The sequence below is a fragment of the Betta splendens genome, chromosome 9, assembly GCF_900634795.4.
Source record: "Betta splendens chromosome 9, fBetSpl5.4, whole genome shotgun sequence".
Lineage (NCBI taxonomy): Eukaryota > Metazoa > Chordata > Actinopteri > Anabantiformes > Osphronemidae > Betta > Betta splendens.
The window spans coordinates 11,197,411-11,225,410 of record NC_040889.2 but is presented as its reverse complement, the minus strand read 5'-3'; the positions used below and the strand labels follow the sequence as shown (position 1 = coordinate 11,225,410).

At 44.4% G+C, this 28,000-nt stretch overlaps 3 protein-coding genes across 13 annotated transcripts; 1 reads left to right on the top strand and 2 right to left on the bottom strand.

Moving 5' to 3' along the window:
• Positions 1 to 8: 8 nt before the first annotated feature.
• rab3ip (RAB3A interacting protein (rabin3)) lies at positions 9 to 9,117 on the bottom strand. Of its 8 annotated transcripts, none has more exons than XM_029163333.3 (14): positions 8,969 to 9,117; positions 5,623 to 5,671; positions 5,157 to 5,273; positions 4,911 to 5,077; positions 4,657 to 4,828; positions 4,238 to 4,333; positions 3,899 to 3,976; positions 3,544 to 3,753; positions 3,338 to 3,466; positions 3,137 to 3,249; positions 3,006 to 3,029; positions 2,611 to 2,710; positions 1,766 to 1,835; positions 9 to 1,577 (listed from the first exon to the last, which is right to left on the bottom strand). In XM_029163333.3, exons 3-14 carry the CDS (start codon positions 5,244 to 5,246, stop codon positions 1,495 to 1,497), a joined length of 1,332 nt encoding a protein of 443 aa, XP_029019166.1. In that variant the 5' UTR covers positions 5,247 to 5,273; positions 5,623 to 5,671; positions 8,969 to 9,117; the 3' UTR covers positions 9 to 1,494. The 8 variants fall into 8 exon arrangements, with proteins under 8 accessions (XP_029019166.1, XP_029019170.1, XP_029019168.1 ...); XM_029163337.3 differs by having other exon boundaries at positions 9 to 1,574; XM_029163335.3 differs by lacking the exon at positions 8,969 to 9,117 and adding an exon at positions 6,085 to 8,953.
• A 946-nt stretch (positions 9,118 to 10,063) lies between these two features.
• On the top strand, positions 10,064 to 15,512 carry LOC114861483 (proline and serine-rich protein 2). The gene is made up of 4 exons (XM_029160747.3): positions 10,064 to 10,252; positions 10,773 to 10,878; positions 12,468 to 12,765; positions 12,914 to 15,512. The coding sequence occupies exons 2-4, from the start codon at positions 10,801 to 10,803 to the stop codon at positions 14,233 to 14,235; spliced, it is 1,698 nt and encodes a 565-aa protein (XP_029016580.1). The 5' UTR covers positions 10,064 to 10,252; positions 10,773 to 10,800; the 3' UTR covers positions 14,236 to 15,512.
• Positions 15,513 to 15,983: 471 nt separating this feature from the next.
• upf2 (UPF2 regulator of nonsense mediated mRNA decay) lies at positions 15,984 to 27,498 on the bottom strand. Of its 4 annotated transcripts, none has more exons than XM_029160743.3 (21): positions 27,272 to 27,431; positions 26,324 to 26,692; positions 25,439 to 26,218; positions 25,168 to 25,328; positions 24,861 to 25,052; positions 24,622 to 24,771; positions 24,414 to 24,517; positions 24,240 to 24,325; positions 23,750 to 23,858; positions 23,555 to 23,668; positions 23,272 to 23,388; positions 22,743 to 23,132; positions 22,303 to 22,578; positions 21,812 to 21,995; positions 20,469 to 20,623; positions 19,893 to 19,997; positions 19,664 to 19,762; positions 19,398 to 19,571; positions 18,222 to 18,363; positions 18,012 to 18,132; positions 15,984 to 17,146 (listed from the first exon to the last, which is right to left on the bottom strand). In XM_029160743.3, the coding sequence occupies exons 2-21, from the start codon at positions 26,689 to 26,691 to the stop codon at positions 17,137 to 17,139; spliced, it is 3,837 nt and encodes a 1,278-aa protein (XP_029016576.1). In that variant the 5' UTR covers position 26,692; positions 27,272 to 27,431; the 3' UTR covers positions 15,984 to 17,136. The 4 variants fall into 4 exon arrangements, with proteins under 4 accessions (XP_029016576.1, XP_029016577.1, XP_029016575.1 ...); XM_029160744.3 differs by having other exon boundaries at positions 15,984 to 17,143; XM_029160742.3 differs by lacking the exon at positions 15,984 to 17,146 and adding an exon at positions 17,678 to 17,909 and having other exon boundaries at positions 27,349 to 27,498.
• Positions 27,499 to 28,000: the final 502 nt, after the last annotated feature.

Below are 28,000 nucleotides of genomic sequence, written 5' to 3'. Positions count from 1 at the left end.
GCAGCAGAGGTTTTTCCAGAGGTATTACTGTTTATTTCAGTGTCTGAGAGAAAAGGCACTAAACCAAACGGAGTGACATTGACTTTGAAAAGGGAGATAGATGCAGGTTTAAATGAAGGTACATAAGGTTTGCTGAACAGCAGGCATACAAAAACTCCACATTCACACAGACTCACAAATGCAGTATCTACAAATATTCCTGATTAAATACAGCAGGCTAAAAAACAACTGGAGCCATTTAAAGGAAAATTACCTACATTTAAAGTATTAAATGCAATATTTAACATTTTCTTCAACAAGTCTCCTGATGAGTCAAACACCTGAAGTCAAACCCAGAAAATATCAAACTTGGACAGAACTGTCAAATTACTTGCTCCTGTATACAGAAGCAATTATTTCCAGGTTATAAAGACATTTTTAAGCTCCATTCAGACTAAATAATCGTCACCAGTTATATTCTCCAAGGTCCATGAATAAACAGCATTATAATGGAAATAGAGAAACACCAAGTTTGGAAGAAACAAGGCTTTTAGGAGAACACTAGGACCTGTAGCAGACGTGAAGGGGCTTTCACTGGCTTTTGTTTTCTCAATGGCTGTAAAACATAAGGGGTTTAAAATAAAAAAGTAAACTACTTAAAAGGAAAACAAAAAGATCCTCATTAGATCTTAGTGTAGTGTTACTCTAGTGTTCAGACTCATGGTCTGGTGATTATCTAGTCACCCAACAGAACATCCTTCATCAATTATGTCATAAAATTAAAGCTTATACATGGTTTGATTGTTTAGTAATCAATTTGGCAAATCATTTTTCAAAACATTTAACTTCGTTAAATCTACAGTTAGTGTTACTAAAGTTTTAGCAGGATTTTTCAACACACAATTAAAATTGCAAAAATTCATACCATTTTGCAAAAACAGTAAAAGTGTACATTTGGAAATTTAGGTTTAATATTGTGACGTTAAGTCATTTTTACTATGATTTGTAATAAATTATTTCCTTACTTCCCAATTGCTCTTTCTAAAGCTCAAACACCTGAAATTCATTCAACATGTTTCCTTATATGCAACAAAGTATTTACCTCAGTGAAAACAAACATGTAAAATTGTAACTTAGTTTTCCTTCTATGGTTTTATTTTCTCTAAATTCATTCTCATAGCAACTTATTTTTCCAGAGATTTCTTCCTTTGAAGTGACTTATTCCTTCAAGCTACTCAGATGTAGTTTAGATGAGAACATATTTCAATTTTAACATCTTTTTCATGCCATATTGAAATGCTACATATTTGAAAAAGAAATAAAACTTGGTCTTTAAACTCAACAGGAACCCACGATCAGTAACGGATGTCAGTCTTTAGTCTTTGTGACCAGTTCTTCACAAAAAAAAACACTCACATGAAGAGAACAGTTAAGAGGGACGGCTTCCCAGTGACTGGGTGAGAAAAACCAAAAAGGAAGAGTCAGCTGTGACTGGAGAGCGACGCCTTCTGCCCGTCACAGCTGGTCTTTGTAGTAGCCCAGCTTGGCAAAGGACATTTCCCTGCGTAGCTGCATCACCTCCCAGAACATCTGTTCTGCTGGGGGGAAACAAACAAAACACACCAAACTGTCAGTAGACAAATCTTAAGAGATCAACTAAGAGTCTTGTTAGTAGGACTACAGGTAAAACTAACGTTTGTTCCCAAATATTATTTAATGCCAAATGGCACAACATTCATCAGGTAATAACATTTAACCAACTGAATAATACAGGAATGCATCTCACCATCCTGCTGTTTGACCAGCCCTTGGTGGATGTAGCGAATGTAGGTGAAGAAGTTACAAACTGCTGTGATCTGAGGAAAAGACAACACATGCATTAGTTTGTGCTACACAGGAGCATCTCAAATGTCAAGCGTAATTTCTAATTTAATTAAACAGAAACATTGATAGATTGAAAACATTTTTCAATTTTAATGGTGATGGCTCAAAACTAAAACCCCTAAATTCTCTAGAAATCTGATCATAAGAAGCCCATTCAATGATCACCCACACACATACACACACACACACACACACTCTCTCTCTGCTGGTGGTGAGCTCCACCAGCAGAGAGAACGCTCAATACAGAGTCAATTTTGTGTTTTCCAATTCCAACATCAAACATAAAAGAACTGGTTGAAATATCACAATTTTTTTGAAAAATTACATAATTATTTTAATGGTCATTTGTTTGTTTTAGAATTGCAGAAATAAATGTAATCAATCAATTGAGAGGCACCTGTTGATTAAAAACAGTTTGAAAATCCAAAACAGTGAACTTCCAGAGCTCAACTTTTGTCTCGTTTTCTCATTTAATTGCAGCAGAAGGGGTGACTGGACCTGCTGTGAGGACGGCCAGCTCAGTTTTGTAGAGTCAGGTTCAGCAGGAGGACACAGTGTGAGCTGAGCAGCTCCTTCAGTGACGCTTCAGAGCTGCTCCAGGTGAACCACTCATCACTATTAAACACTATAGACCTGATGCAACTGTGCAATACCAAGGATCGAATCGCTTCCATTACGCTTGAGTTTGCACACCTACTGCCGCAATGTGCATGAATCAGCATCTGCAGAGCGTGTCCTCATACTTACTCGGTATCTACAATAGGGAGACACGTAGTAATAGTTGGACGAATCTCCAAACTTGATTCTGTGCTTACAGGTTTTGGTCTGACCGCTCAGGGCACATTTTCTATCAGACACACAGGAAAGGCAGGCATTAGATCTCATTATTTGTTTTTATAAAACAGGACAAATTGAATTTAAACCAAAATCTCTCAGGACATGACTACTTTTAAGACTTGAGGAAGCGAGGAGGGAAAGAGGAAGGACATTTGAGTTTGTTCCATCAGAAGATCTTTCATTCCTGGATAAAGAGGGATTGATTGTTGAGGGAATAGAGTTAGTAGGGATGTTTGGAATGGCAAAGCGAGGGTGGAGTAGTACTTTAAATATGCTGATGGAGAGCGAGACAGGGTCAGACTTACGTGACGACCTCGGCCCTTCGCCCACTAGAGTAGGAAATTGAGAGATGACGATGAAAGAGTGAAAGCTTGATGAAGAAATGAGTTTGAGTCTGCCTGTGTGTGTTTATGCTGCTGTTTGTGCGGCATCTCACTTTGGTCCTCCACACTCAACAGCCGAGGCTTTGACCACTGGCAGTGGCTGGAACCCGACCGGCTCCACGCTGAGCGTGTTCTGCTCCACGGCTTCCAGGATGGCAGAACCCAGCTGATGACATGAGAGCAGAAGGAGGCGTCGTGAGAAGATGGCTGGACAGCACCTTCATATCGCCACTAACCAACTCAAGTCTCTGTACCTCGCTTTTGCTGAAGGTGAGGCAGGGGTAGATGTCCTCACGGTAAACTCTTTCCAGGAAGCAGCAGCTCCGTTCAAGCGTGGGCTCCTCCTTCCACGCCTTGAACTCGCCGAACAGCTGACTGTCTACCTGCACCAACAATAGAGGACATCATGCCCTTAAACCGTTTTAAATCTCTCCAAGGCAGATTCGTCGGATGCTCCTACCTCTCTACACTCCCGTATGATCGGCTGTGTGGCCGACGGGTCAGGCTGTGTGCCCAGGATCGCAGAGGACGTGCTCTTATTCCTGCTGTGTCCTTTTCTGAAGGGAGTCTTGCCCCCTCCTACAGAAGAGGGAAGCTCACCCACCGGGGATGTAGGGGAGGAGAGGACCAGCGTCTTCAAGGCCTGAACCTCTGCCTGGAGGACATCAATCTAAAGATGAAGGGGAGACAAGCATAGCCTATATTTAAAGTGTCAGTCAGCTTTTTTCCTTTTAGTACTTTGACAAACAAACTTGGATCTAATTGAACAAGCTCAGATGTGAGAACAAACATCTGTGAGCATTCAGTGTTTTCACCTTGCCCAGAGCTTCCTTCAGCTGTTTTTCAGCATTTGCCTGTTTGACATTGGCTTCTCTGACCATTTTGTGGGCCTCCTGCAAAACAAACATTTGGTGAGAATCTCATTAAAATCACACATGTTGGGCCTTCGTTCCAACATTTAAGCAGCAGCATCACAAGCACACTTATTAGAAAAAAAATGAACAGTTTTCAACAAAAGCATCTCAGTCAGTGATGCCAAAACCCCAATTTATTGCAAAAAAGCCACAGAACACACAGATAGTCACCAGCACCATCATCTACAGGAAAAAAGGATTAGGATTGTTCAGAAAATAGAAACCGTGTGTTTTGAGAACCTGAAAGAGACTGGCGGTGAGCTCCTCCAGCTCCTGGCCAAGCTGGTCCCTGACTTTAGATAACCTCTCACATTCCTCATCCTTTAACAGCAGCTCCTTCCAAACACACACACACACACACACACACACACACACACACACGAACAGAAAACACAAAAACAAATGACAAATAAACAGGAAATAAAACATGACAAAATAAACAGATGAACAAATAAAAGTGTGAAATGGAGGCCAATTTAAAAATCACTCAGACACTGAGTGTTGCCCATTTTGGTTAAACGGATAAAAGGCACAAGCAAAACTGTTAAATATTGAAGAGCTTATTGGAGAGTTGACGTTATGAGATTTTACATAAATAAAACTAAACACACATTAAATTTTCAAATTGAGGCCTTTAAGTCTGACTGTCCCTGTCCTACCCTTTGGGCCTTGGCCAGCTCCTCCTTCAGTCGCTCATATCCTTTCTCTCGAACCTCCATCACCGATGGGCTTCGCAGCCGTGACAGGCTGTCACTCAATGCACTGCACTCCTCCCCGTCCTCTCCAGACAGGAAGCTGGCCTCGGCAGAATCCAATTCCAGGCCTGGCACGCTGCAAAACAACAGAATTACTGTACAAGTAATTGCAGAAATGAAAAATGAACTTTGAAAGAGAGCTTCAGTGTTTCCTTCACCTGCCATTGTGGCTGGGCTGTGGTGTGGAGTAAACCGGTTGTGTGGGGAGCTGGTCAGCCCGCAGGGACGTAGGGAGGCCAGGAGGAGGTGCTCCGAGGGAGTGGGTGCGGTACAGTGACGTGGGTGGGGTGCTGTGACGGGCAGGGGGACGCTGCTCCGCCTGGTTCTGCAGGGCAACACACTTATCACATCAGCCATGCTGTGGAGCTAGGGGAGATGAACCAACACGTTGACCTTAAACCTACCTGAAGGTCGGGTGTGGTGGGCGAGGCCAAGTTAACCTCGTGGAACCCCTCCAGAGTTTCAGCATTGCTTTGACTGCTGCTGCAGGCCATAGCATCTGGTCTCAGACATCATATGCTCTGTGGGAGGGGAAAAAAAAAATCAGCCATTAAAATTAACAGCGGTCAAAGTTAGGTGCAGTTAAAACCACATGTAAAGCTGCACTACATGAAAGGCTAATCATAAATATTAAATGTATTCATTATGTGATCCAAAAACCTTTGCTCATGAGGCAACTATTGCCCTGTTACTAAAAATATGGGCCCAGCAGTTTATCCACAAACAGCTCTACAGGCGAATGACAGCAATGACTTTGAGTCCTGAGGCAGAGGCTTCCGCACATGCTCAGATGTTATAATGTCAGGATCACGCCAATCTTTAATATGCAGCGACATAACGTTTGCGCGCAGTGCTGTCTGTGCATCATACCATAGTGCAGCTGGAAGGATCCAGGGCAGTCGATTCACACGAGGACGAGCTGTAGGTGAAGGAGCACACAGATCAGCAGGTGAATCAACAACATGGAAGACGGAGAAATTACTGTTTCAGCAGCTGGTTTCACCCCCCCATAAACATTTCATAGTGTGTTTGACTATAAATTGGAACTACCCATTATAAGATTCCTCTTTATATGTTCTCTATGGTCTTTGGGCAGTTCAGTGATGCCACCTTTGCCTCTCAGAAAAAAGTAAATTGTTAACTGATCCAAAAAAAAAAAACAAAAAAAACACACACACACTGAACAACAGATTAGTGAACTATTAGCAGCACATCGTCGAGGTAGAGCCATCGGTTCAAACTACAGCAAACGGGCCGACAGGAAACTCTGCGTGACCGAAGACTGTTGTGGTTCAACTCAGCCAAACAAAAGGACCAAGTGTTTTTTCATACCATCCATTCTTCTGTCTCAGCGATTCGTCCTCTTCCCATGTTGTTAACCTACCTTTTGTTTCTCCCTCAGCTCAGCAGGGACGCACAGAAACACCCCAGCTCCACCTGCAGAGTTTCTTTGTGCGTGTGTAGGTTTCTGAGTGGGTGTGTCACACGCCGAGCATATTTACACAAGTCAAATTCAGTGACTCAGAAAACCTTATGTCACACCTTCAGTCTATAAGTTCACCCAAAGGGCTGCGTTTTTATTGGTATCGTTATGTCAAAGTCCCACCTTCTGTTAATAAGTCTCAAATGCCTGCAGATACACCCATTCATTTCTGTTCAGTATTCTATGACGAGGCCCGATTTCATCCATTAGTCATCACATATAAAATTATGCTCATGGCTCAAACAATTAATTACAATACATTCCAAAGTCAGTTACTTAATGTACCAGTGACAAATTTAACATGGTGACAAATGAAACCAAACGTAAATAACTCATCGTTAATGGCAGCGGCATCTGGGTGATGAACCTATTTCAGTCTGTTATGTGTGAACAATTATTTTCACTGATCAGATGAACAGCAACAAATAGAATAGACCTGCACCAACACTATATTTGCATTTCTTGAAATTTTTAGAGGTGGATGATTGAAATGTGAATAAGAAACCAAGAGGATTCATTAGCCTAATGCATTCCATGTTCCCATTACTCCCTCTACAAACAGCCCACACACATACAGGTGAAAGTCTCGCATCTGTCAGTTAAACCCATGAAACACCACTCACTAACTACTCGTGTTTGTCTCTATAGAGACCCGTGGTAACCTGACCCACCAAGGGACGCTGGGTATAGGTAACATTTCTCTGCCTGCCTGAATAAAAGGTAGACAGGCAGGTCCATAACTCAAACAAAGACCTGACAAATGTGTAACCAGTGGTTGACCAGGAGTATACATGGCAACTGTACACAGTCTAGCCCTAGCTGTTACGACGGTCCAAAAACAGAAAAAAAATAAATTCAAAAGGGCAATGAGAACACTGATTTCACCAAGTTCCATCTGTTTAAAAAAATAAAAATATGCCTATTAGTGAAACCTGATGCCGAGCTTTATATAAAATTGCAGTGTAGGCAACAAACACTAACTGAATTTACACTGACAACATGAGCTCTGTTCATTCACATGATGTCCAGCTAAAACTTGACTCCCAGCCTGAAGAAGCTGTTTACAATGTTGTCAGTATGCTGACAGGCTGAAGTTAGGCATCGAGGAACATTTGGAGGCTCATGTGCCTCCATATGAGAACAGGTATGTCTATAAACCTGGTGCAGAGTTAGCCAGGTACTTGAAAGCTTGCATACAGATGCATATTAATGAATATGAAGATCTAACCCATCAAAACCTTAACTCCTATAATATTTAAAGAGTTCAGCTTGCATATTTTAGATTCATTACACAGTGACAGTTTATTTTCAATGTTGATAATTATGGCTAAGAACTAATTGAAACTCAAGGCACTCAAATTTGGACCATTACTCAAGGCCAATTAAAAAAGGATTTTTAATACAGACGTGTTGGCAGAGAACAGTGGAGGCTGTGGCACTGCTGACGCGCTGTGGAAGCCCGGGTTGATCTGATAATGGACTTCACCTCTGCTTTCTACGTTTGGCAGTGTGGACAGGTCACTCCAGCTGCAGGCCACTCATTAATCTCCGTCTCCAGTTTTAAATGGGCTTCACAGCCCGTCCTGTTGCTTCGACTCAACTTTCCATTAATATGCTTGGATGCAACACACCCCTCCTTCATCGGAGGGTGTCAATTTCTGGACAAATGTCAAGTTAACAGGCTTCCACGTGATTGTGTGTTCTACTGAACCACAGAGCATTTAAACCCCCAGGAAACCTTTGCAGATAATTAACTAATTTGAATGTCACAGTCTACATGGGAACCTATACGTGGACCCTCTTAAAATATTCAAATGATCTGAGGAAATTCATTATCTAAAAGCCATAATCATGAATTCAAATGAAAATAAATAGATGCAATGTATCACTAATTAATTTCTAAAATATTATATTAATATTTAATTAGAGCAAGGTTTCCCACGTTCAATTAAAACAAATATATAAAAATCCGTTAGATTCAATTCAATTCACATCTTGTTCAGGGTGCAGACACTAATACTGTTAGGGTTCATTTTGACTAGTCAATTAGCATATATAAGGCTAATAGGCGGGTAGCATGCTAACAACTCATGACCAGGCTAACACTGAAACGCTAACGGCGGTCACTCGACACGGTACTTATAAAAGATACATGACAGCTTCTTGTGTTTGCGCTGCGTCGGCTTAGGTTTCGCTACATAGAGCTAGCGTCTAACTTAGCTAGCCGTCAAGCTAACGTTAGCATACTAACACAAACGTCATTCAGGAGGAATATTTTGTGAATGGAGGGATGTCATGCAAATATAACTATTCACGCGTGTGTCGTCAAAATTGCAGAAGAACAAAAGTGTGTTTATAAACCAACTTAGGTTAACAAAAAGCCGTTTTCGCACGTTGGAAGGGGATTAGTAAAGAGGGGGGCAATGTTTCCATTATCGGCCACTACTCACTGCACCGACACGGGTGGGCAGCGCAATTAATTTAGCAACCAGTTATGAAATGAAGGTACATATATGTGACGCCTAAAGCTGTAACTGCGCCTAAACGCTGTGAATCCGACTGTACGGCTGCAAGAAAATGGGAAAAAGTATGCGACAGACAGGCTGTCCGATAATAGGCGCGTAGTGGGCAGTGATGCATCTGAATGTGTCTACTAGCTTGCAAGTTCTAACAACTTAGCTTAAATTTATTACAACTACAGCGGCGTTGTCAGCACGTTGGTTGCAGACTTACCAGACCTGTAAGTCGATACGTCTCCGTCCCGGCACCGTCAAAAATACTTCGACATACAAACGTACAGACAGACAAACACACCGGAGAAGCTTTTGACGCAGCCGCAGCAGGTTACGCTGGTGACGCGCGTTGCATTTATTACCTCTGGAAAACTCGGAAATCATAAAGACGCCTGTTCCGCTTACAGTCATCGGGAAAATCCCCCGGAGTGTGTAAATTAGATATTTTTTCCATTTAGTAAAAATGACACTTATACTATTTTAAAGCTCTTGTTTGCAGCACGTCCATACTTGGCTATATCAGACAATGTCAGACAAAATCTTCAGCATCTTCTGTTTATTTCCTAACGAGATCTTTTGACAGTTAAAATTAAGGAAGAAATCACGGTCCTGAAAAATAATACGGAAGTGTATTTTTAGTATTTAAAGTGTATGTGCGTTCGTCTTTAGTTGAGATCTGACTGCGAAAAGAATAATTATTTCTCACTCAAATTCAAGTATCATGAAGCCAGATACAGTCTCGCGTTACTCGACTGCAACCAGCAGGGGGCGCACAAAGAAAAGAAATCAGTATACATTTGTAAAAGAAGTCAGAACTGGGCATACACAAAATATGAAATTGGTTATTTAATATATATATGTCTTTTCATTTCATTCATTTTATGGCCTTATCTCATTATCCTTTTTTGCAAGATTGCTCAGTGGGGTTTATGAATATTTTAGATTAAAATAGTGATTAATAGATTAGTAGCCGGGAAATACGTTTTGTTTAGTCATCAAGTTAAGATTTAATTTTCAATACATCTCTCATTGAAGATGAACATGTTCACTGCCAGCCTTAACATCCCTTAGTTCTACTTAATTCTTCCCGAACCCATCCTGCTGAAACTCTGAGGAAGGTGTGTGAATGCTAGGGATAACTTTCCACTGTGTCACCGCAGTAGTGACCTGCTACACTTGTTCACACACCTGAATGAAACCACACACACACACACACACACACACACACACACACACACACACACACACACACACACACCCCTGAGGGAAGTGGGTGGAGATTCTTCGTGCTCTCAAAACGCTGCGTAACGCGCCTGGCGTCTTTACGCGCACGGAGTTCACCGAGAGCGCAGAGCCACTGGACTGATTTCATATTGCTTTGTCCGCTTTACGTTTTCTTTTTAGCAATATCTTTTTGAAGACTGATGAAGAAACTCATATTAATGCAGTTCTCTTAAGAGAAACGATTGTTGATTTTGTGGTGATGGGTCTGAGGAGACGTTGGGTAAGTTCTATGTAAAAGAATTTTATCTTACTGAACATAAAAAAGAAAAACACATTTTTCCATAGTGAAAGTTTACTGTAAAAGTGATTTAAACAGAAAATAGAAAAACTTCCTCTAGTAAACTGAAAATATGAAGTAACAAGAAGACTGTAGGTCATATTACACCTGTGACACAGATTTCAAATTAATAAAGATTTTGTGATCCATTTAAAGCTATTTCTGTCAGCGTTTATTCTTATAAAATTTTAAGAAACTCAAATGAATGTCCCCCAAATATAACATTTTGTCACTAGATAACAGGTGTTTTTTGGTAGCTTTTACACGTAACAATGACTTTAAATGGTCATATACGAGTTTTGGTGAAGCCAAGGAGGAATATTAAATAACAGTAATTTTATAACATTTTGTCCATTGTTTAATTGTAATAAAGCTATGTTTATTTGACAAACCTGTTATTACAGTATGCACCAGAAACAAATAATTACAGCTGTTTCATGTCTGATGCGGCCTCTGTCTGCAGGTTAAGAACATCAGGTAACTCCTGCACCATGGACGTCCGTCTGCACTCCAAGCCCCAGCGCCACTACGCAGTCAACGGAGGAGTCCGTCAAACCTCCAGGCCAGGGGTTAGTATCTACAGGAGGACTGATTTAATTATGGGTGAAGCATCGTGGAACTCTATATTTGAGGACACTGACAGACAGTCTCTGAAGCAGCACATTCTGGGTAGGGTCAGATTAGAATCTGATCAAAGGCAGCAGGTGACTCAAAGAAAAGTACAGTCAGTTTTGTTGACAGCATTTGAACCCTCGTTAAATAAAATGAACATCGTGAAATCAGACGGGTCAGATGTGTATAATTAAATCCCGGTCCATTGTGCTCCTAAACACAGGCTGCATATCAAATGAACAGCTGATCACTCACACTCCACTTCACCACGGTGGCTCTGTAAACGCAACCACTCAGCTCCAAGAAGCTGCACCTGCTTAACAACTTAATCTCCCTGATGCCTTATGAACACACAACACAGCTGAACCGGTCGCGCTGCAGTCTTCTCGGTCCTGAGCTGCCTCGCGACAATAGAGCGCGTCCACGTCAGTGTCTTAACTCGTGTTGGTTTCAGTCGGCTGTTGCTGCAGGCGTCTGCGTGTGAGAAGCAAAACAAAGCTCTCAGGAACCTTGTTGTGACACCGGTGATAAAACAGATGTCAGCGCCAGGTCCGGTTCGCCCCGTCAGCCTGCAGCCAAAGGTCGTCACCTCGGTTTAAGCAGCTTCTCTCGGTCCTGTGACCGTGTTATTATAGTAAAATGTGGCCTGAGGTCAATGTAATTCCACTCTATATGAAACCTGGGGACTTTCCATAGGTGTAGCTTCTACTTATCCACAAAGCAAACAGTGCTTCCCTCAGATTCTAGTCCTCGACATGAACGTGACCAATCAGCGTTTGACCCATTTACTGGTCCCGTGTGCAGCGTGGGAACGTCCTGGAAACCAGTAAACTGTTGTAACTGTTTGTGGATTCAAGCCAAGTGAAAAAGGGAATTTGCACAATGTACGGAATCAAAAGTATAAGTATATACAACAGAGCTTTAATCGAATTCTGGAGATTTGCATCATTGGTTTCATTTTACCACAAACTATTTGCCCCATTGTTGCCTGTTACTCTGTGGACTCCAGGGACCCTGATGCTTTTAAAAGACGGGCCATTTAGCCTTGTTTCTGTTCCTGCCTGATTCAGGACTTCAAACTACCAGAACCGGATTCAAGTACCTTTAAAAATGTATTACTATTAGGTATAAAACTTGAATTTGTGAGTTTATAGTCTCTTTTTGTAGACCGGCTCAACTGTTCTCTGCAGCCATGTGGCTTGGTTTTATTACGTGAACTCGATCCTAATCAGGCTCGGAAGCAATAACATCAATAGTCACCGAGTGTTAATGGATAGCCCATTGTGCTGTGTTTCAGTGGCAGCACTGTGGAAAGCAGGACAGGTAACCATGGAGGTGAGGCAGGGATGGAGAGAGTGCGGCGGGAGAGAGAGAGTCGAGCTAAACGTGGGGCGGGAAAGACGCTCGGAGCGTCGGGATGCAGGAACAATCAGGGCTGTGTTCTCGTACAGTGACGGACCCGCGCGAAAGGCACAGTGTGAAACGTTTGAATGCTGAAGTCCCATCATGTAAAGTCTAGTTTTCTCCTGTCCCTTGGCATTGACAGGACGACGAGCTGCAGAGTCTGAGCCGGGATGTGCTGGAGTGCATCCAGTTCTTTGATGAGACCATTGTGTCATTGGAGGAGAGTCTGCAGGAGGACGAGCGAAGCGCTGGGCAGGTGAAAGCGCCTGCGAGTAGCCACGGTCCCGTTGATAGGGTGGGCGGACCCCTAGCTTTCAGTCACAGCCATAAGTCCTCCGTTCTGGCCAGTCATCCCAGTGCAAAAGATCAGGATATTATAGACCTGGTGCACCCAGAACCAGACCTGGTGCAACAGCCAATCTTCAGCCCCACCTCTCCAGGTACTGTGTAGCAGCCGGGCTGGGGCTAAGAACCCCCCATAAGCCAACCTCAGCAGACCCTGTTTGCATTGTGTTGTGTAGTATTAGGCCATTCTCAGCCTTTTAGTCCCTGTGCTGTCAGTCTCACTTTGCACTCTTCTTCTTTCAGCGTTTCCCAGAATAACGTCAGGGCCCGACAGCCACTTTGAGGTGAAGCCGCGGCGCGACCGCGTGGACGGCCTGCCCTCGGAGTACAACCCTCCGGTGCGAAGCGGCAGCTATGGGCCGGCAGACGGCTTGTCCCCGTACCACCCCCCGGGCTGCATCCCCACCCCGGCCCTGATAGCCCAGAACATAGCTGTGAACAAACCCGCCGCGCCCGCCCACCTCCTGGCCTCATCGCTGCTTCGCCGCCAGAGCATGGAATCGGACAAGCACCACGGCGCCCCCGCCTCCGCCTCCGCCAAGCTGGCCCACCTGCCCCCTAACATCAGCGTGGTCCACACCAACAAGGATCAGCACGGCCCGGCGAGCGTGAACGTCCACGACAGGCAGGCCCAGATGCTGGCCAACCTGGCGGGAACGCCGCACGTCCTGGCGCAGGAGAACGCCCAGCACGCCGCTCCCGCTCGCAGCATCTCCCTAAAGGACCCGGCGCCGGACGTGTCCAGGATGGAGGCGCTGTCCAAGCTGGGCCTGGACAGGAGCCGGTCCTTGTCTGGGGGCACGCCGGCTCACGCTGGCAGCGCCGCTCTGGACCCCCTTCCAACGAGCGCCGGCACCAAAGCCCGCGTCAGCAGAACCCCTCAGAGCCGGGCTCAGGCTGAAAGGGGACCAGAGATGCCGCGAACGGCTTCCCCCGGCAGCCATGACAACAGAACCCCCCAGCCGAGCGCGGCACCCGTCAGCCCCACGCTGGAGTTTAACAGCTATGGGGGGAAGTCGGTCTTCGTCCATCCTTCTGTTTACTCTGCGAGCGACTCTGCAACCTCTCCGACCAGCCCCGGCCCCGTAGCCCCCCCCCAGAGCCCGCCCAACGCCGTCGAGTTAAACACCTACGGAGGGAAGTCCAAATTCATGACCCCCGGGTCTGGAGCCGTGGCCAGAAACAACCTTCCAGACATTCTCAGCTCCCACATTGATAAGAGTCAAACGTCTCCGGTCAGATCGGAGCCTCCACCCATCGAGCTCAACCCCTACGGGGGAAAGAGCCGGACCTTCAACTCTCCACCCGGCGCCAACCGCCCCTCGGAGGGCGCGACGAAGAGCTTCAAAGCTCCAGCCCCGACCCCGGCGCCCAAACCTCAACGGCACACCATCCACATGGGGGCCGCGAAGCCAGCGCCGCGGGCCCAGTCCCCGGAGCACCGGCGCAAGCCGGCATCCATGTTCCGCCCCCAGGGCATCACGGTGCAGTTCTCTGGACGCGGGCCAATGAACGACTCACGCAGGGAGGCGCTGAGGAAACTGGGGCTGCTGAAAGATTCCTGAGGAACCGGCGGCGCCGCCAGCCTCGGTCCCGGGCGTGTTCCTGCTCCTGGAGGTGGAATGTCAGGCATCTGGGCAGAGATGAGCTGGTACCAGGACCTGCACAGCAAGTCTCATGCTGTGACACTGGTGTCATAAAAGCTGAAACACTTTTGACACTGAGATAAACGTTTAATATTGACTGTGATTCAGGACACTGCACAGTGTTTAACTTCCTATTTAGTTTTTTGTATCATACAGGGGATGAGTGTCACTTATACTAAAGTACATATATAAGAGACAATAATAAGGGTCAGAATCAACTCAGCCAAACTGAACAAGCTAAGCGTGTCAGCAAACATACCCTGAACTCGCCTCACACTGAGAAAGGAGCTCCGTTTGTTTACATGCAGATGAACTTGTTACTTGCTTCATGCTGTCACTCTCCTTCTGTGAACTCAACGTTCGCGCGCCGGCTGTGAAGACTTCATCACCTTTGGGAGGACTGTTTTTTTGTTTTGTTTTTTTTGATCAGTTTTCTTCCTGACTTTGGGCGATCAGAGCTGAAGTGTGATGGTTCTAGAGGCCCGTGAGGCACATTCTGACTCAAGTGGACAATAGAAGCTCACTCAGTGCCTTTTTACTGTTTCTATTCCATGTGATGCCTTAGAATCGCTGAGGAGCAGAAGCTACAGTGAAAGAGTTGTTGCTTTAGACGATGTAAAGCGGAGCTGAAGGATATTTTTGCTCCACGGACAAACCTCCCACAGCAAACCACAAGCTGTGGAATGGGCCCGTGGGCAGGACCTTCACTTTTTCATGCAGAGGGAACGGTTACTTTAGGGACAGGCGAGCGCATGGTACTGCACAAAACAAGCAATCCACAAATACATCCACCCACTTGTGTGTTTTCACTCCTGTCAGTGTGTTATTGGCCTGTTGCAGCAGCATCAGTGTGTGTGTATGTGTGTGTGTGTGTGTGTCTCATCCAGACTCTGGCCTCTGTAGTTCAGCTACAGTCACTTCTGAAGGATATTTCATTTGACACAGTTCTGCTTCTGTGTAAATGTTATCGTGTGTTGGTATGTTTTTTTTACAGACTCCGGTTCTCTGTAGTTCAGCTACAGAAATTTTGAAGTATGTGATGGTGCATGTATACAGCCAATAACTACACTGTGTAATGTACAGGACAGAACACATTAAGTGGGAAATGTAGTGACCATCGGGCTCATATCACTTCTAAAGTCTGCCTCATGTAGTTGAAGCTGAATATGTTTATAATCATTAAATAAATAACCTCATTCTGGCTCTTTTTGACTGTTTAACAGGTTTAGTCTTACCGTCTATATGCATTTACACTATACACACCTAATATCACAGCACCAGCTGGAATCTTGTGCAACCCAACAGGTACAGTGAATGTTTCTGTCTTCAATGACGCACGATTAAGTTTTGTTTTTCTGACCTTTCCCACATTTCACTTTGCATTTCTGGTGAGCGGAACAGCAGCAAACTGTCAAACGGTGGACTCCTACATAAGCCTTAAAGAAGGAGGCTTTCTCCTCCTAGCAGCCCTGATGGGCGGCTGCTCTGGCCACGTTCAGCAGAGTTTTACATACAGTGTTTAGAGCAGAGACGAAGCAGGAAATGAGCAAATTCTTATGCTTGCTGCCTTGTAATTAGCCGTCGACAATGAGGCGCACCCTCTCACACACGCAAAGGCCACAAACACACGGCCTGACCTCATTTACAGACGTAAAGCAGCAGCCATGTTTGGTTTGGTTCACACATTTATTGTGATTATATCCGGGTTAGTAGCGGAGACACAAAGCAGAGAGCCGTTATCTTTTCCTTTGCTCGCAGATAAACAACAGTTTGGAATCTAGACACAGAGGAGCTACACTGGAGCCACAGCTGATGCACAAAAAGCCCATGCAGCAGAATAGATAGGAGATTTCCCCATCTATAGGCTCAGCCAAAGAAATGAAAGCAAAGTAACACAAGAATAAGTCTCAGGCACACGGTTGTCCATTAGTCCATTCACTACTTTAGACTACAAAAACTCTAAATCAAGCTCAATAGTCCACATCTCTCTCCCTTTCAGGTGCTTTTGATTTAAAAAAAAAAAATCTAACATGGTAAAAGTTGGGAAAAGCAGCGGATATGTACACTCAGTGTCCACTAGCAAGAAGGAGAATGAATGATATGAAACTCTCGTGAAGGTGCTTTGCCATCAAGCTGCTCAACCTTGAACTGCTCACTAACAGAAGTCCATGAATGAACTGGTTTTAATTCTACAACCCAGTGATTAACTGGGAACAGTTAATCACTGGGAATTCTGCAGATTAATCAATGATGATTTCTGTTTGTACGTAACGTCAGGGTTTTGTCTGCGTCGCTGGGTGGACAGTGTCTGAACACACATCTAGAGTTAACGCCTCGCCTCCACTCCAGTGTCCAAAAACAAGAATATCTGTTTGACTTTCTAGTCTCGTGTGACGGTGGCAGGTGATTCGTTCATCCATTCATCTGCCTCCCCGTTCGTCGTGTGTTCAGTCAGCCGGTCAGTTCTGCCATCTGGCGTTGGTCCACGCAGTCTCCGTCATCTCAGGCAACAGACAAACACACAGACAGTCCTCTGCCTGACCCCTGACCTTTGACCCCAAGCTCTTGGTTTTGTTCTTCCTCTTCAGGCTCCAGACCCCTCTGCGTGTGTGTGTGTGTGTGTGTGTGTGTGTGTGTGTGTGTGTGTGTGTGTGTGTGAGATCAGGTCAGGGGTTGGGTCGGTCCTGGCATCATCAGTGGGCTCTGAGGACTCGTTCGCTGCTTCAGACCGGTCTTCCCTCCGATCTTCTTGTTCTCGCCTTCTTTGTTATGCATTCGCTCATTCTATTGCTTGCCCGATCGCCTGCGCCCAGACTCCAATCAGCGTCTCCTAGGGGACAGAGCAGAACATTTACTGCAGCAGAGCAACAAGATATGGTGACAGCTTTAAAACCAATCTACTGTTTAAAGCTTAAGAGTGATTAATTTAAACCTTAGTTTTAAATTATACATCAATACCTTTTACACCAGTTGGATTTACATTGTATAAATCCAGTGTCATCATTTGTTGCTGTTGAAGTTGCTAACTCTATTATTACTATTAACTAGCTTTACTATGAAACGACCATAAGAACTGTTTGGTTTATTGGGGATGGCAGTGTTTGATCTGAGGCTGTGTACTGTTTGCACATAGTTCAGATTATAAAGTTTTCCCCAAAGCAAATATGTAACATTTGTCTAAAGAAACACTTTCATTTGACCCTTTTATTGGTCTTTGTTTACTTTTTAAGATGAAATAAAGACCTGAAAATGTGTCATCTATAAAATGTAACCACAAAACAATAACAAACAACTGATATCCTCCAATGTGTACATGCTGTATGTACATGCTGAACAGAAGGAAAAACGACACAAGAGTTGCTGTTGTCGACAAATAAACTAAAGAATCTTTATTTTGAAAAGCTCACAAACTCCTACATGAAACCTTCTCTGCTTTTAAATTACTTGCTGGAACTTTACATATCTAAGTCCTTTTGAGAGCTAGGAGACACGGTCCAGCTGTTCTAGCCTACGCTGTGATAGATCATTGGACTCTCTCCGGCTCGTCTTTACTGTCTCTCCTGTCATGCCTTTCAATTCTTGTTCTTTTCTTTCTGTTCAAAGAGACACCAACGAGGCGAGGTCAGTACGCGGCGGTAAAAAGGCCCTAATCCAGCACGTCCAGCGTCACATCGGTCATCAGCCTCACGTCTCACCTTCCTCCAGTCTTGAAGATGAGGTCTGCGTTGGGGGCGCCTTTTGGGTGCTGGTAGCGAGGTCGGCGCTCACGGTTGGTGTTAGCCTGAGCGGGACGCTGGGCGAGGGACTGTAACATCTCTGTAGAACGGATGAACACAAGCATCACAACCAGATATTAACATAAAAGCCGGAGAGACAAAGCAGCTGAGCCATGAGTGGCGCCGTACCCTGGTAGTCCTCCTGCTCCTGTCTTTCGTTGATGTCCAGGGTGAGTTTCTTCATCCTCATGCGCTCCTCCTGTTCGGCCTGCTGCTGGTTGAAGTGGTTGGCTGCCAGGTGGGACGACAGGGGCACGTTCAGGATCTTGTACTGTGGACCGCAGGGACACACATAATTAAGGACGTCAGCGTGGCTTCATTTAAGTCTCACCTTGCTTCCGATATCTATGTTCCTTGTTGTTTTACTGCCCTGAAACCAAACATCCCCTGACCACTCACACACACAGACGTTTATTCACTGCAGCAGCAGCTCTGTGTGTGTTGAGCATGTTTACAGAGACAGAAAAGTCATTTTCCATCCACACACCTACAAGGATATTCTGTGTTCTGTCCAACCTTCGTATGAAGCTTTCTGTGCCGCCGGGGAGTGAAGCCGTGTGGACTCAACGCTCTATTAAACCTCTGGGGCCGTCACAGAGCCACACCCTACAATACAAGAACCCGTCTCTACCCTCAAACCACACATTCCACCTCCTGCACAAACATTTGCTCTACTATACTCGTGAGGACAGTTAACGCAGCGCGTGCCATTTAACCAGACTGAACCCAGCTTGCAGTATGCAGTTGTACTCGGCTTCAGCGTTTTATCAGAACAACTTCACCCCCACATGTCACTTTTCGACAGCAGCTGTTAGAGGAACAACTCTAAAAACTGCTTAGGGGCAAAACGCTCCGGCCAGAAAATGAAATGCAGATATTCTGCCAACCACGACCCAGATCCAGCACAGAACCGGGTACAGAAGACCAAATCTATTCATCAGGAGGTGAGCGCTAACGTTGCCAGATGTGGACATGAACAGCTGCTGTATTGAAAAGCAGCCGATCAGACCAACATTTGATAGTTCTAGGAAGGACTGAAATAGTGCGACCATCTGAAATATCCCCACAAGGCAGAAATGCCTTGACTTCAGTTGTTTAAAACTAGCTCAACAGGTCCTGTGCCCATGCACATGATCTCACACACTGAGCGCAGAGTCAATATTATTCCTAAACTCCAGTAAGAGTCAAGTGAGTGAAAGGGTTTTATAGGCAGTAAAACTGTGCTGACAGATATGACGAGAGGACATTTAGATATGCCTCCAATACAACAATAAGTACAGAGTGAAGGCTTTTCCTTGTAATTACCTGCTGCTTGTTGCCTTTGCGTGTTAGCATGACGAACTGCATGGTCTCAGAGATGTCAGCGTCCCCCTCTGCCAGGCATGGCTGGCCGGAGCCTCCTTTCCTCAGCTGGCTCTTCAGCTGCAGAGGAATGGCGACGTCCAGCTGGTGCACCTTCACCGCCTCACCGCTGCGTTGCTGCAGTAATAAAATACGTTTGTTTGTTAGTGGTCGTTCGTGCTGCATTATCTTCCAGCGTAGCTGCATGTGATTAAACCAAGAGGTCGTACCTGCAGATTCTCCAGCATCATCTTATCTAGAGCCTGGATGAAGTCCTCGTCCTCAGCACAGGCCACGTGCTTCAGGCCACCACCACGGATCGTCACCTCCTGCGCACAGGCAGCACAGTAACATGAGCTAATTGAAAACATCTTTAAATTTACCCTTAACGCTACACTGTTCTTATTACAGCAGAACTTTTTTTTTCTATTTTTGGGATTAACATCCATCTTTACTTACATTATTTTCCTCATCTGTCTCATTCTCTTTATTGGAGTCTGTCAGGTAGTCTGTGTTCTCCTCTTCCTCTTCCTCCCTCTCCTCCTCTTCATTCTCAGACCCTTCCTGTGGAAAAACAGACGCACTTTGTTAACGAAGAATGTGAAACAAGAACAGATATCACAGAATGACAGCAGTCTCCTTTTCATCACGAGAAATCTATTCTTAGCAAATCTTGTTACTCTGCTTTGCTTTCATGCCACGAAACAAGCACACACTGAACACAACTCAGAATGAAAAAGAAAATGAACAAAGATTGTTAGTGACGTACTGACCAGGACAGTTTTGAAAAGAAATTAAAGAATTCCAGTTTAGTGAGATCATGAATGGATCCCCGAATGTGACTTAGTAAAGAAAAATTGGAAAACTGACAAGATCCCACACTAGGAATTGTCTGCAGAGTGGTAACGTCTCTGCTTTCAGTTACACTTGAAACTAAATACACTCCCAGTGGTTTATCTGATCTAGGTTCAGTCAGGGAAGGACAAATTACTCTCCGACATTTAGCTGTCGTGCCACTATGATGTAAAGACTCACATCCTCTTCCTGTTCATTCATTTCACTCTCATTGCCCGACTGCTCCTCGGTCTCAGCTCCACCCTCTTCGTCATCGTCGCCGTCATCGTCTTCCTCATCGAGAACTTCGCCTTCGCTCATGGTGCTGGAGCGGCCATCCCTCTCCATGGCTAGACCTTTGTGTAGACACGCATCACACATTTGAACACGTAAAACATTGCAGCAAGTGTGATCAGAGTATTTATGATGGCATCATAAACTAAACCAAACCAAGTCCAACCAGAGAGAACAGCTTTATTTAATTACTTAAACTAAAATGAAGAACTTTTCAATAACGTGTTGTTCTGTTACCAGCTAACCATGACAAGATAAGAACAACCAGTTACTGGGCCTAGTTATACAAATGTGGTCACAGCACAAAAATGAAGTCTGGCAGCCTAAGGTTGGAGATCAGGTCTTGTGTGACTTGGGGAATGACAGAGGAATGCCTCGTCCTCCGGAAAGCATTTTCACGCTTTAACAAAACAATAGCAGCTCTGTTCAGGTGGGTTCAAGCAGTAGACATTGATTAAAGCACAACTTCAGGGGAAAGGATTGAGCATTTAACTGCATGGGCTTCGATTCAACAGCTGAGGTTACTGGTCACTTTCCAGTTCAAGATCGTTGCTGTCAAATAATGCCAAAAACAACATCTACCATCAATCATGCCATGAACAAAACACACCTTGTGAACTTTTAACAGAGCTTTGAGACGACCACATGATTACCTTGGCCAACATGATTCAGAAAAATGGTATTCTTGATACGTATCAAAGACCTGAACAAAATAAATAAAGATATGCAGCAAATCCATCTTTAACACGGTTTGTGTTTTTTTTCGTTCCTTCTTGATACTGATTTCATTTTTATGGCCAATACTCGTAGTAAGTGGAACATTGTAACTTTATATAAAGCAGGTAAATGTTACAAGTATCAGTCAAGACATTTTTTGTAGTTTTGTCTTAGTTTTACTAGGACGAACTAGTCCTGCACATTTTTAGGGTTTAAGTTTGCGTATCTCTGCACATTCCAAGTCAACACCTTGAAACTGTTTAACAAAAGCAACCTGCTGCGTCAGAAATGTTTCCGTCTTCCTTATTTGGACCTGTGAAGTGATGGAGCTCTTTAAATGAGTTTGTGTTTGGCCAAACCGGTCAAAGAGACGGAATGTGGTCACGCACAAAATATTACGTTCACCTTCCTACACACCAGGGAATGCTGCTCAGCCGGGATGACAGAGAGCTGCTGAACCAGAGAGACTGGCTGCAACACAAACGCGGACATACAGGCAGTAATTGCACGCTGGATTATTGTTTTATTCATACCTAGTTTGATGAGCACTTCCCTCTCCAGGTCAGTGACGTATCTGGTGGCCTCTTCCAGGGAGCAGCTCAGCCTCATCTTAGGCCTGAGCAGCTCCAGGGTGTCGCTGATCATATAGTCAATGTCAATGGGGAAGGGGTGGTCCTTGGTCCAAACATCTACGCTTTTCTTCCACCAAATGTATCTCTGTATAAAACACCAGGGAATTGGACTTCTTTAACAATAAATCATAACAAAGACATCCATCCATACATTTACACTGAACGCAGCTTACATTGACAACTCATCTGCAGCGTCACACCTCCCACATGCATCCAGCCAGAAATGTCTGACACCAGCGCCACCCAGTGGCACAAACCAAATGTTGAGCTGGTTTTAATTTAGCCTTTCACAGTATTATGAAAAATAAGTTTGGCACTATTCAGTAAGACCACACAGGGAGGTCAGTCTGTCCCAGCGCTGACACAGCAGGAAGCACCATGAGGAGACTTACCTGGAAGTAGATGAGGAAACAGTCCAGTTTCCTCTTGCTGGAGCCTCGGTCAAAATACTGACCGCAGGTATCGAGCAAAGTGCAGACCAGGCGGATGCGGAACAGGTGCTCTGGAGGGTCCAAAGGGCTGGGGCTGCCGTCCTGATTCACTCCAAATGCAATGAAGGAGAAGAGAGTGCGGAAAATGACGGCCGACTCCACCATGCGGTAGTTGTAGAGCTCGCCCAGGAACTTGGCGCTACTGATCCGCCGCTGGTTAAACTTGGGTTGGTTGACCTGGAAGTGGACAGCAAAGGATTTTCAGGTTTTTCACCATTTTTGAAAAAAAAAAAAAAAAAGAACATTTTTATGGGTCGGTCACAGTTTTCCCTCAGACATTTCAGTTAAGAAGTAAATTTGAGACATCTAAGATTTATAAACAGCTGCTCTTTGCCCTCTACCTCCATGCCCAGACGGATGTCCTCCAGCACTCCGTCCACCACATGGATGCCCACGTCTTCTTGGTAGGCCACCAGTCCAGCCAGCAGGTTGGCCACGCAGTGGATGCTGTTGTACTTCACGTTCCAGATGTTGACCATGCAGCAGATCAGGTAGCTCTTGACCTCAGGGTCCTGCCATGACAGCTTGCGCATTTGCCTCAGTACCTTTTCGGTAGTGACCTTGGACAGGTCTTTGTAGAGCAGTTTGCGGATGTACTCCTGCAGTGGTGGCCTCTTCTTCTTCACCGTCTTCTCCATGGGTGGGGGGTTGCAGTAGTAGTAGGCGTTCTCCACCATCGTCACGTAGCGTGCATCCAGATGCTGTGCCTGCTTTTTACGCATCATTTGCTCCTGAAATACAAACAGGATTTGACCAAACGTGAGAAGCTACTTACGTAGTCCATCAATGGTCACATCGGTACATAGTCACAAGCGACATTGAAAATGTCAGGTTTGAGTATTTTTGTATGAGCTCATGATGTGGACAAACCAGCAGGACGCTGGTACGCAGGTGAGAGTCAGGGGATCTGAAGAGGAAGCGGCCACAGGTCTCCAGCAGTGTGCAGGCCATCTCTATATGATGATGGGTAAAGTCAGACAGCAGCATCTGAAGAGCAGGAATAGTGTTAGAGGTGAAGGTAAAACAGTTCAGAGACCTTAACTGTAAAAAGGGTAATGATATGATCTCAGTATGAATATGAAAGTGCTAATTTATATATTATTGATTATTATTAGTATAGTTGCAAACAGTTGAAAGCAAGTCTTTTACTCACCTTGAGACAGTGAAGCGTGTCCGTTTTGGAGAACATTTTAAACTTCGCCAGTTCCCCAATGAATCTGACGGTTTTGTTTTTCGTCTCAATGTTAATCTGGTCTTTCTTCCGAATCTAAAAGCACAAGCATCATTTAGAAAAGCATTGCATGAAAAATACCATTAATAAAGTCCAAGAACAAGAGAGAGAACTTACATGAAACCTGAAGTCTCCCTTCAGCATGGAGCAGAGGTCCTCAGCCACATCGGACATGCAGGGATGCAGAGTTGCCACCAGGCGAGAGTAGAAGGGCAGAAGATCCAACCTACAGAAGAAGAGTAACTGCTCTGTTCATCTACAGACGATAAATCAACTCAGTGTGACAACACAGCCTGTGTAATGTGTTTAATTTAAACTAAAAACCTAAAATGAAAAGCCATACGGTTGTGTTCTTTAGATCAGGCAGGGCTTGTTGATTGATTGATTGATTGATTGATAGATAGATAGATAGATAGATAGATAGATAGATAGATAGATAGATAGATAGATAGATAGATAGATAGATAGATAGATAGATTGATAGATTGATAGATTGATAGATTGATAGATTGATAGATAGATTGATAGATTGATAGATTGATAGATTGATAGATTGATTGATTGATTACCCATCCATGCCATGGGAGAGTCTTAACACACAGCTTACCTCTGCCGGGGGACAGTGAAGAGGGCTCGGACAAGCTTCCTTCTGTTGGATTTGGTGTTCATGTTCATGCAGAAATCCATGGCAGCCTGTACATCAAAATACAGAGCTCAAAAACGCTGTACACGCTGAAAAATGTTTGCTTGTCGATGGTATGTCATTTGTCTTTCTCATTACCTTGTCTATTAGGTCTCTGTTGACACAGTTTGGAAGTTGCTGGATAAAGGCATCCACAATGAGCTTCAAATGGGACCCTGTGTTGGCCTCTTCATCCTCTTGTTCTACAGAGGTGAAATAAAAACCCACTTTCAGGACAACATGCAAAGATTACAGCATTTACATCATGAATAAGGCGATACAAAGACTAGCAGCATATGTGCCTTACCTTGCTCATCAAGCAGTTTTTTAGCAAGTTCTTCATTCTCCACCTCATCTGGTCCCTCCAGTTCAATAGGTTCATCTGCGATGTCCAGTGCCTCCAGTTCCAGCTCCAGCTCCTCTGTAGTGCTGGCTGCATCCTTTCCTTCTTTGCTATCTGTTCCAATCAGCAAAAACAGCAGGGTCAGGATAAAACAATGTTTTGTCGTTTTTCATCCGTCACCGGATTTATTACATACACAGTACCTTTAGCATCATCCTTGTCTTTGCCCTGGTTGCTCTTCTCATTGTCCTTAAAGAGGATGGCAGGGACAAAGGCTTTCAGGTCCACTAAGTTCTCGTAGAAGTTACGAGCATCTTCATCTTCCCATATTCCTCCGTCCAGGTCATACTCTCCCGGCTTTCCAGGGGTAAAAATGTCAATGCCAGGACCATGTTCTAAAAGGAGAAGACAATTTTTTTTATCTCATTAGTGTAACTATTTTCATTCATTTAAAAGAGAAACAATCTTATATCCTTAAGACAACTAGAATTAGAGAGAGAAGACACACACCCTCTTGCACAGTCTTGTCCTGAGGCAACTCTGGCATGTTTTCATCCAGAAGATCAGCCAGGGACTGAGTGTTGGCCAGCAGCTTCTGATAGGAAGTGGCAAATTCTTCATACTGCTTATGCCTGTCCTCACTCAGTTCGCCTTTAGAATGTAGAATTCGCCTGAAGAGGACAAAATGTACCATAATCACAGTGAACAAGAATACCTTTCCAAAGATCACTCTCCCCTGGAGAGAAAAGGGCTCAGAATATTAATAGGGTGAAGTATTCACCTGTTCTGCCGTTCAATATTCTGCAGCTCGCGATGGTCCTTCTTCAAGTGCTTGGTGAGCGATGTGAAGTATTCCCGTAGGAGGTTCAGGAAGGGCTGCTGTTTCTCTGTGCTGATTATCTCACTCGGAGGAAATGCCAAGCCAAACTTCTCAGCAGCCAGTTTGACTTTGTGAGGCAGCAGACCAGCAATGTCATCCCCACAGTGCTTACAGAAGCTAATCACCACAGACACATGGGTGTGTGTCTCCCGGTCCGCGCCGATAATGTTCTTCAGCTGCTCATAAATGAGCGAAAGGCCTTCTTTGTCTGTGAAGAGGCCAACAATGGTGAGCTCCGCAATAAAGCGCAGGTCGGTGCGCAGCTTGCTCACATTGGGTGCCTTGTCCTCCTTCCTTGCTTCAAAGTGCTTCTTCCACGCCTGTAACAGCAACAGAGAAAACTCAGCGTATCGCTGGTGGAACAGGGAGCACAGATGAACGGCACAGCCCACGTCCGAGATCTTCAGCTTTGCCTCCACGACAGAGGACACAGCTTCACCGATGTATTTGCTGAGGTTCAGCGAGGCAAAGTCGTTGGACAGTGACTCTCGCTGCTGTTCGGTGAGTGTACGCAGCTTCTTGACAAAGGCAGTGTTCTTTTTAAGGCTGGAGTCCAGTCGGCTGAAAAACGCCTCCTCTGGCCTGCACTCTTGGGCATTCTGATTCTTGCTGCGGAGTTCCTTCCTGCACTGGTGGCGCTCCCAGGCCTCCTGGTGAAGCTGATGCCCTTCTTCCTTTTCCCTGTAAATAAAAAAAAGTTATATATGAACCAATGAAAGGAAGATGTAGCGATCATTAAGGAATATCAGCTTTAGAAATGTAATGTATAACAACAGCAAAACTTACTTCTGAAGAGCTGCCTCCTCCTCACGTTGTCTTTTGGCCTCCTCCTCTTGAAGCTTCCGCTCTTGCTCCTCCTGCCGATTCTTCTCCTCCTCCTCTTTCTTCTTCTGTTCCTCCTCAGCTTTCAGTTTTTCCTCTTCTTTCCTTTTTCGCTCCTTTTCCTCCTTCTTCTTCTTTTCCTCCTCCAAACGCTTTCTCTTGTCCTCTTTGCCGCTGTCCTTTTTGCCGCTTATTTTGGCCTCGTCTTTCACTTTGTCTCGAGCAGGTGCTGCTTTTCTCTCACCATCTCTATCCTTGTCTTTCTCCTTGTTGCTGAAGGAGCAAACGTCTTTGTCATCCATGTTTACTGAGCTATTGTGTTCAGCAGGCATACTGCGGAAAAACAACAGAAACAGCAGCAATTCTTTTGAGGTTTACAGAATTTGTCTTCCAACTCGTTGTTTAAATAATCAATCAATCAATCAATCAAGTACACGCTATAAAATACTGTTTTCCTATTGGCGGTAAAATTGTGTTCCGTGAATCTCTATGCTAAACTTGGAAGCCAGAATTTCATATTTGCATTAAATGCGTTTAGTGCACTTTTGGGTCTTCTTATATCTTACACCTGATTTTATAGCGTGACATGATCCACACCCACGTAGCAACCACTCGATGGCCACTTAGCACAGTTCAATGATTTAGCTTGACGCTAGCTCTATTTATATATTAGCGACTTAACCGGCAAGATCATTTAATGTTAGGGTTGTGACAGACTGCCTGTTTTACGGACGCTGGACCGTTTTAAATGTGAAAATGCACTATTCCGTGACAGGAGCAGGTTAGCATTAGCACAGCTAGCACGTTTAGCTAGGCCACTCAAACGGGCGTAGTGGAACCGATGTAAACAATCGTTATAACAGCGTTAAACCAGCAGTTAGAGGGTTTCAAGCCATTCGTGTGTATACTTACGATATTATACAACACAGGTCCCTGATTGGCAAGTCATATTTATGACTAAATATTATTGTACCATCAAAAACGGTTACCTGCTAACTGTAGCAAAACAAACATCGGTCTTAGCGCTGATTTCCGTGTAAAGCGCAGAAGGACCCGTCGACTCGACTCTTCTTTTTTTTAATTGGCGGTTTGCAATCGATCAAGTCGACTTCGCATTCTGCCTGACAGAAAAGACCCGTTAAGAGCTTCTGTTAAATGTTTATTATTTACTAAATTAGACACCGTAACATAAAAAGTACATCATTGAATCCAGTAAGTAACAACACTACAAATCAAAAATCCCATGATGTCAGTCGTATGTGCATCACTACCTCATAACGTTATTTCTTCTGCAGAAGAAAAGTGTAATTACAATCTAAAACAATTTATAGTTTATTATTAACGTGGCATACAGTCGGGTCTGAAACTAGATCCACCTTGATGTAGCGTTTTTGTAAAATGCTCTTGTATTCATACACGAATGAACCACTACTGAACTGTTACTGAATGTCAACTATAATTGACTGAATCTATATTTGGAGAGGCCATTTTTACACAATGACACATTCACCTAATAGTTTTACAAGGCACTAGGACTATTTGGGCTTAATAAAGATGTACACAGCCAAGCCACTATATCTATTCTAGTAGATGTGTTGCATTACTCATTAATTGGATCAGTTTCCTGAATTTACCAGAATT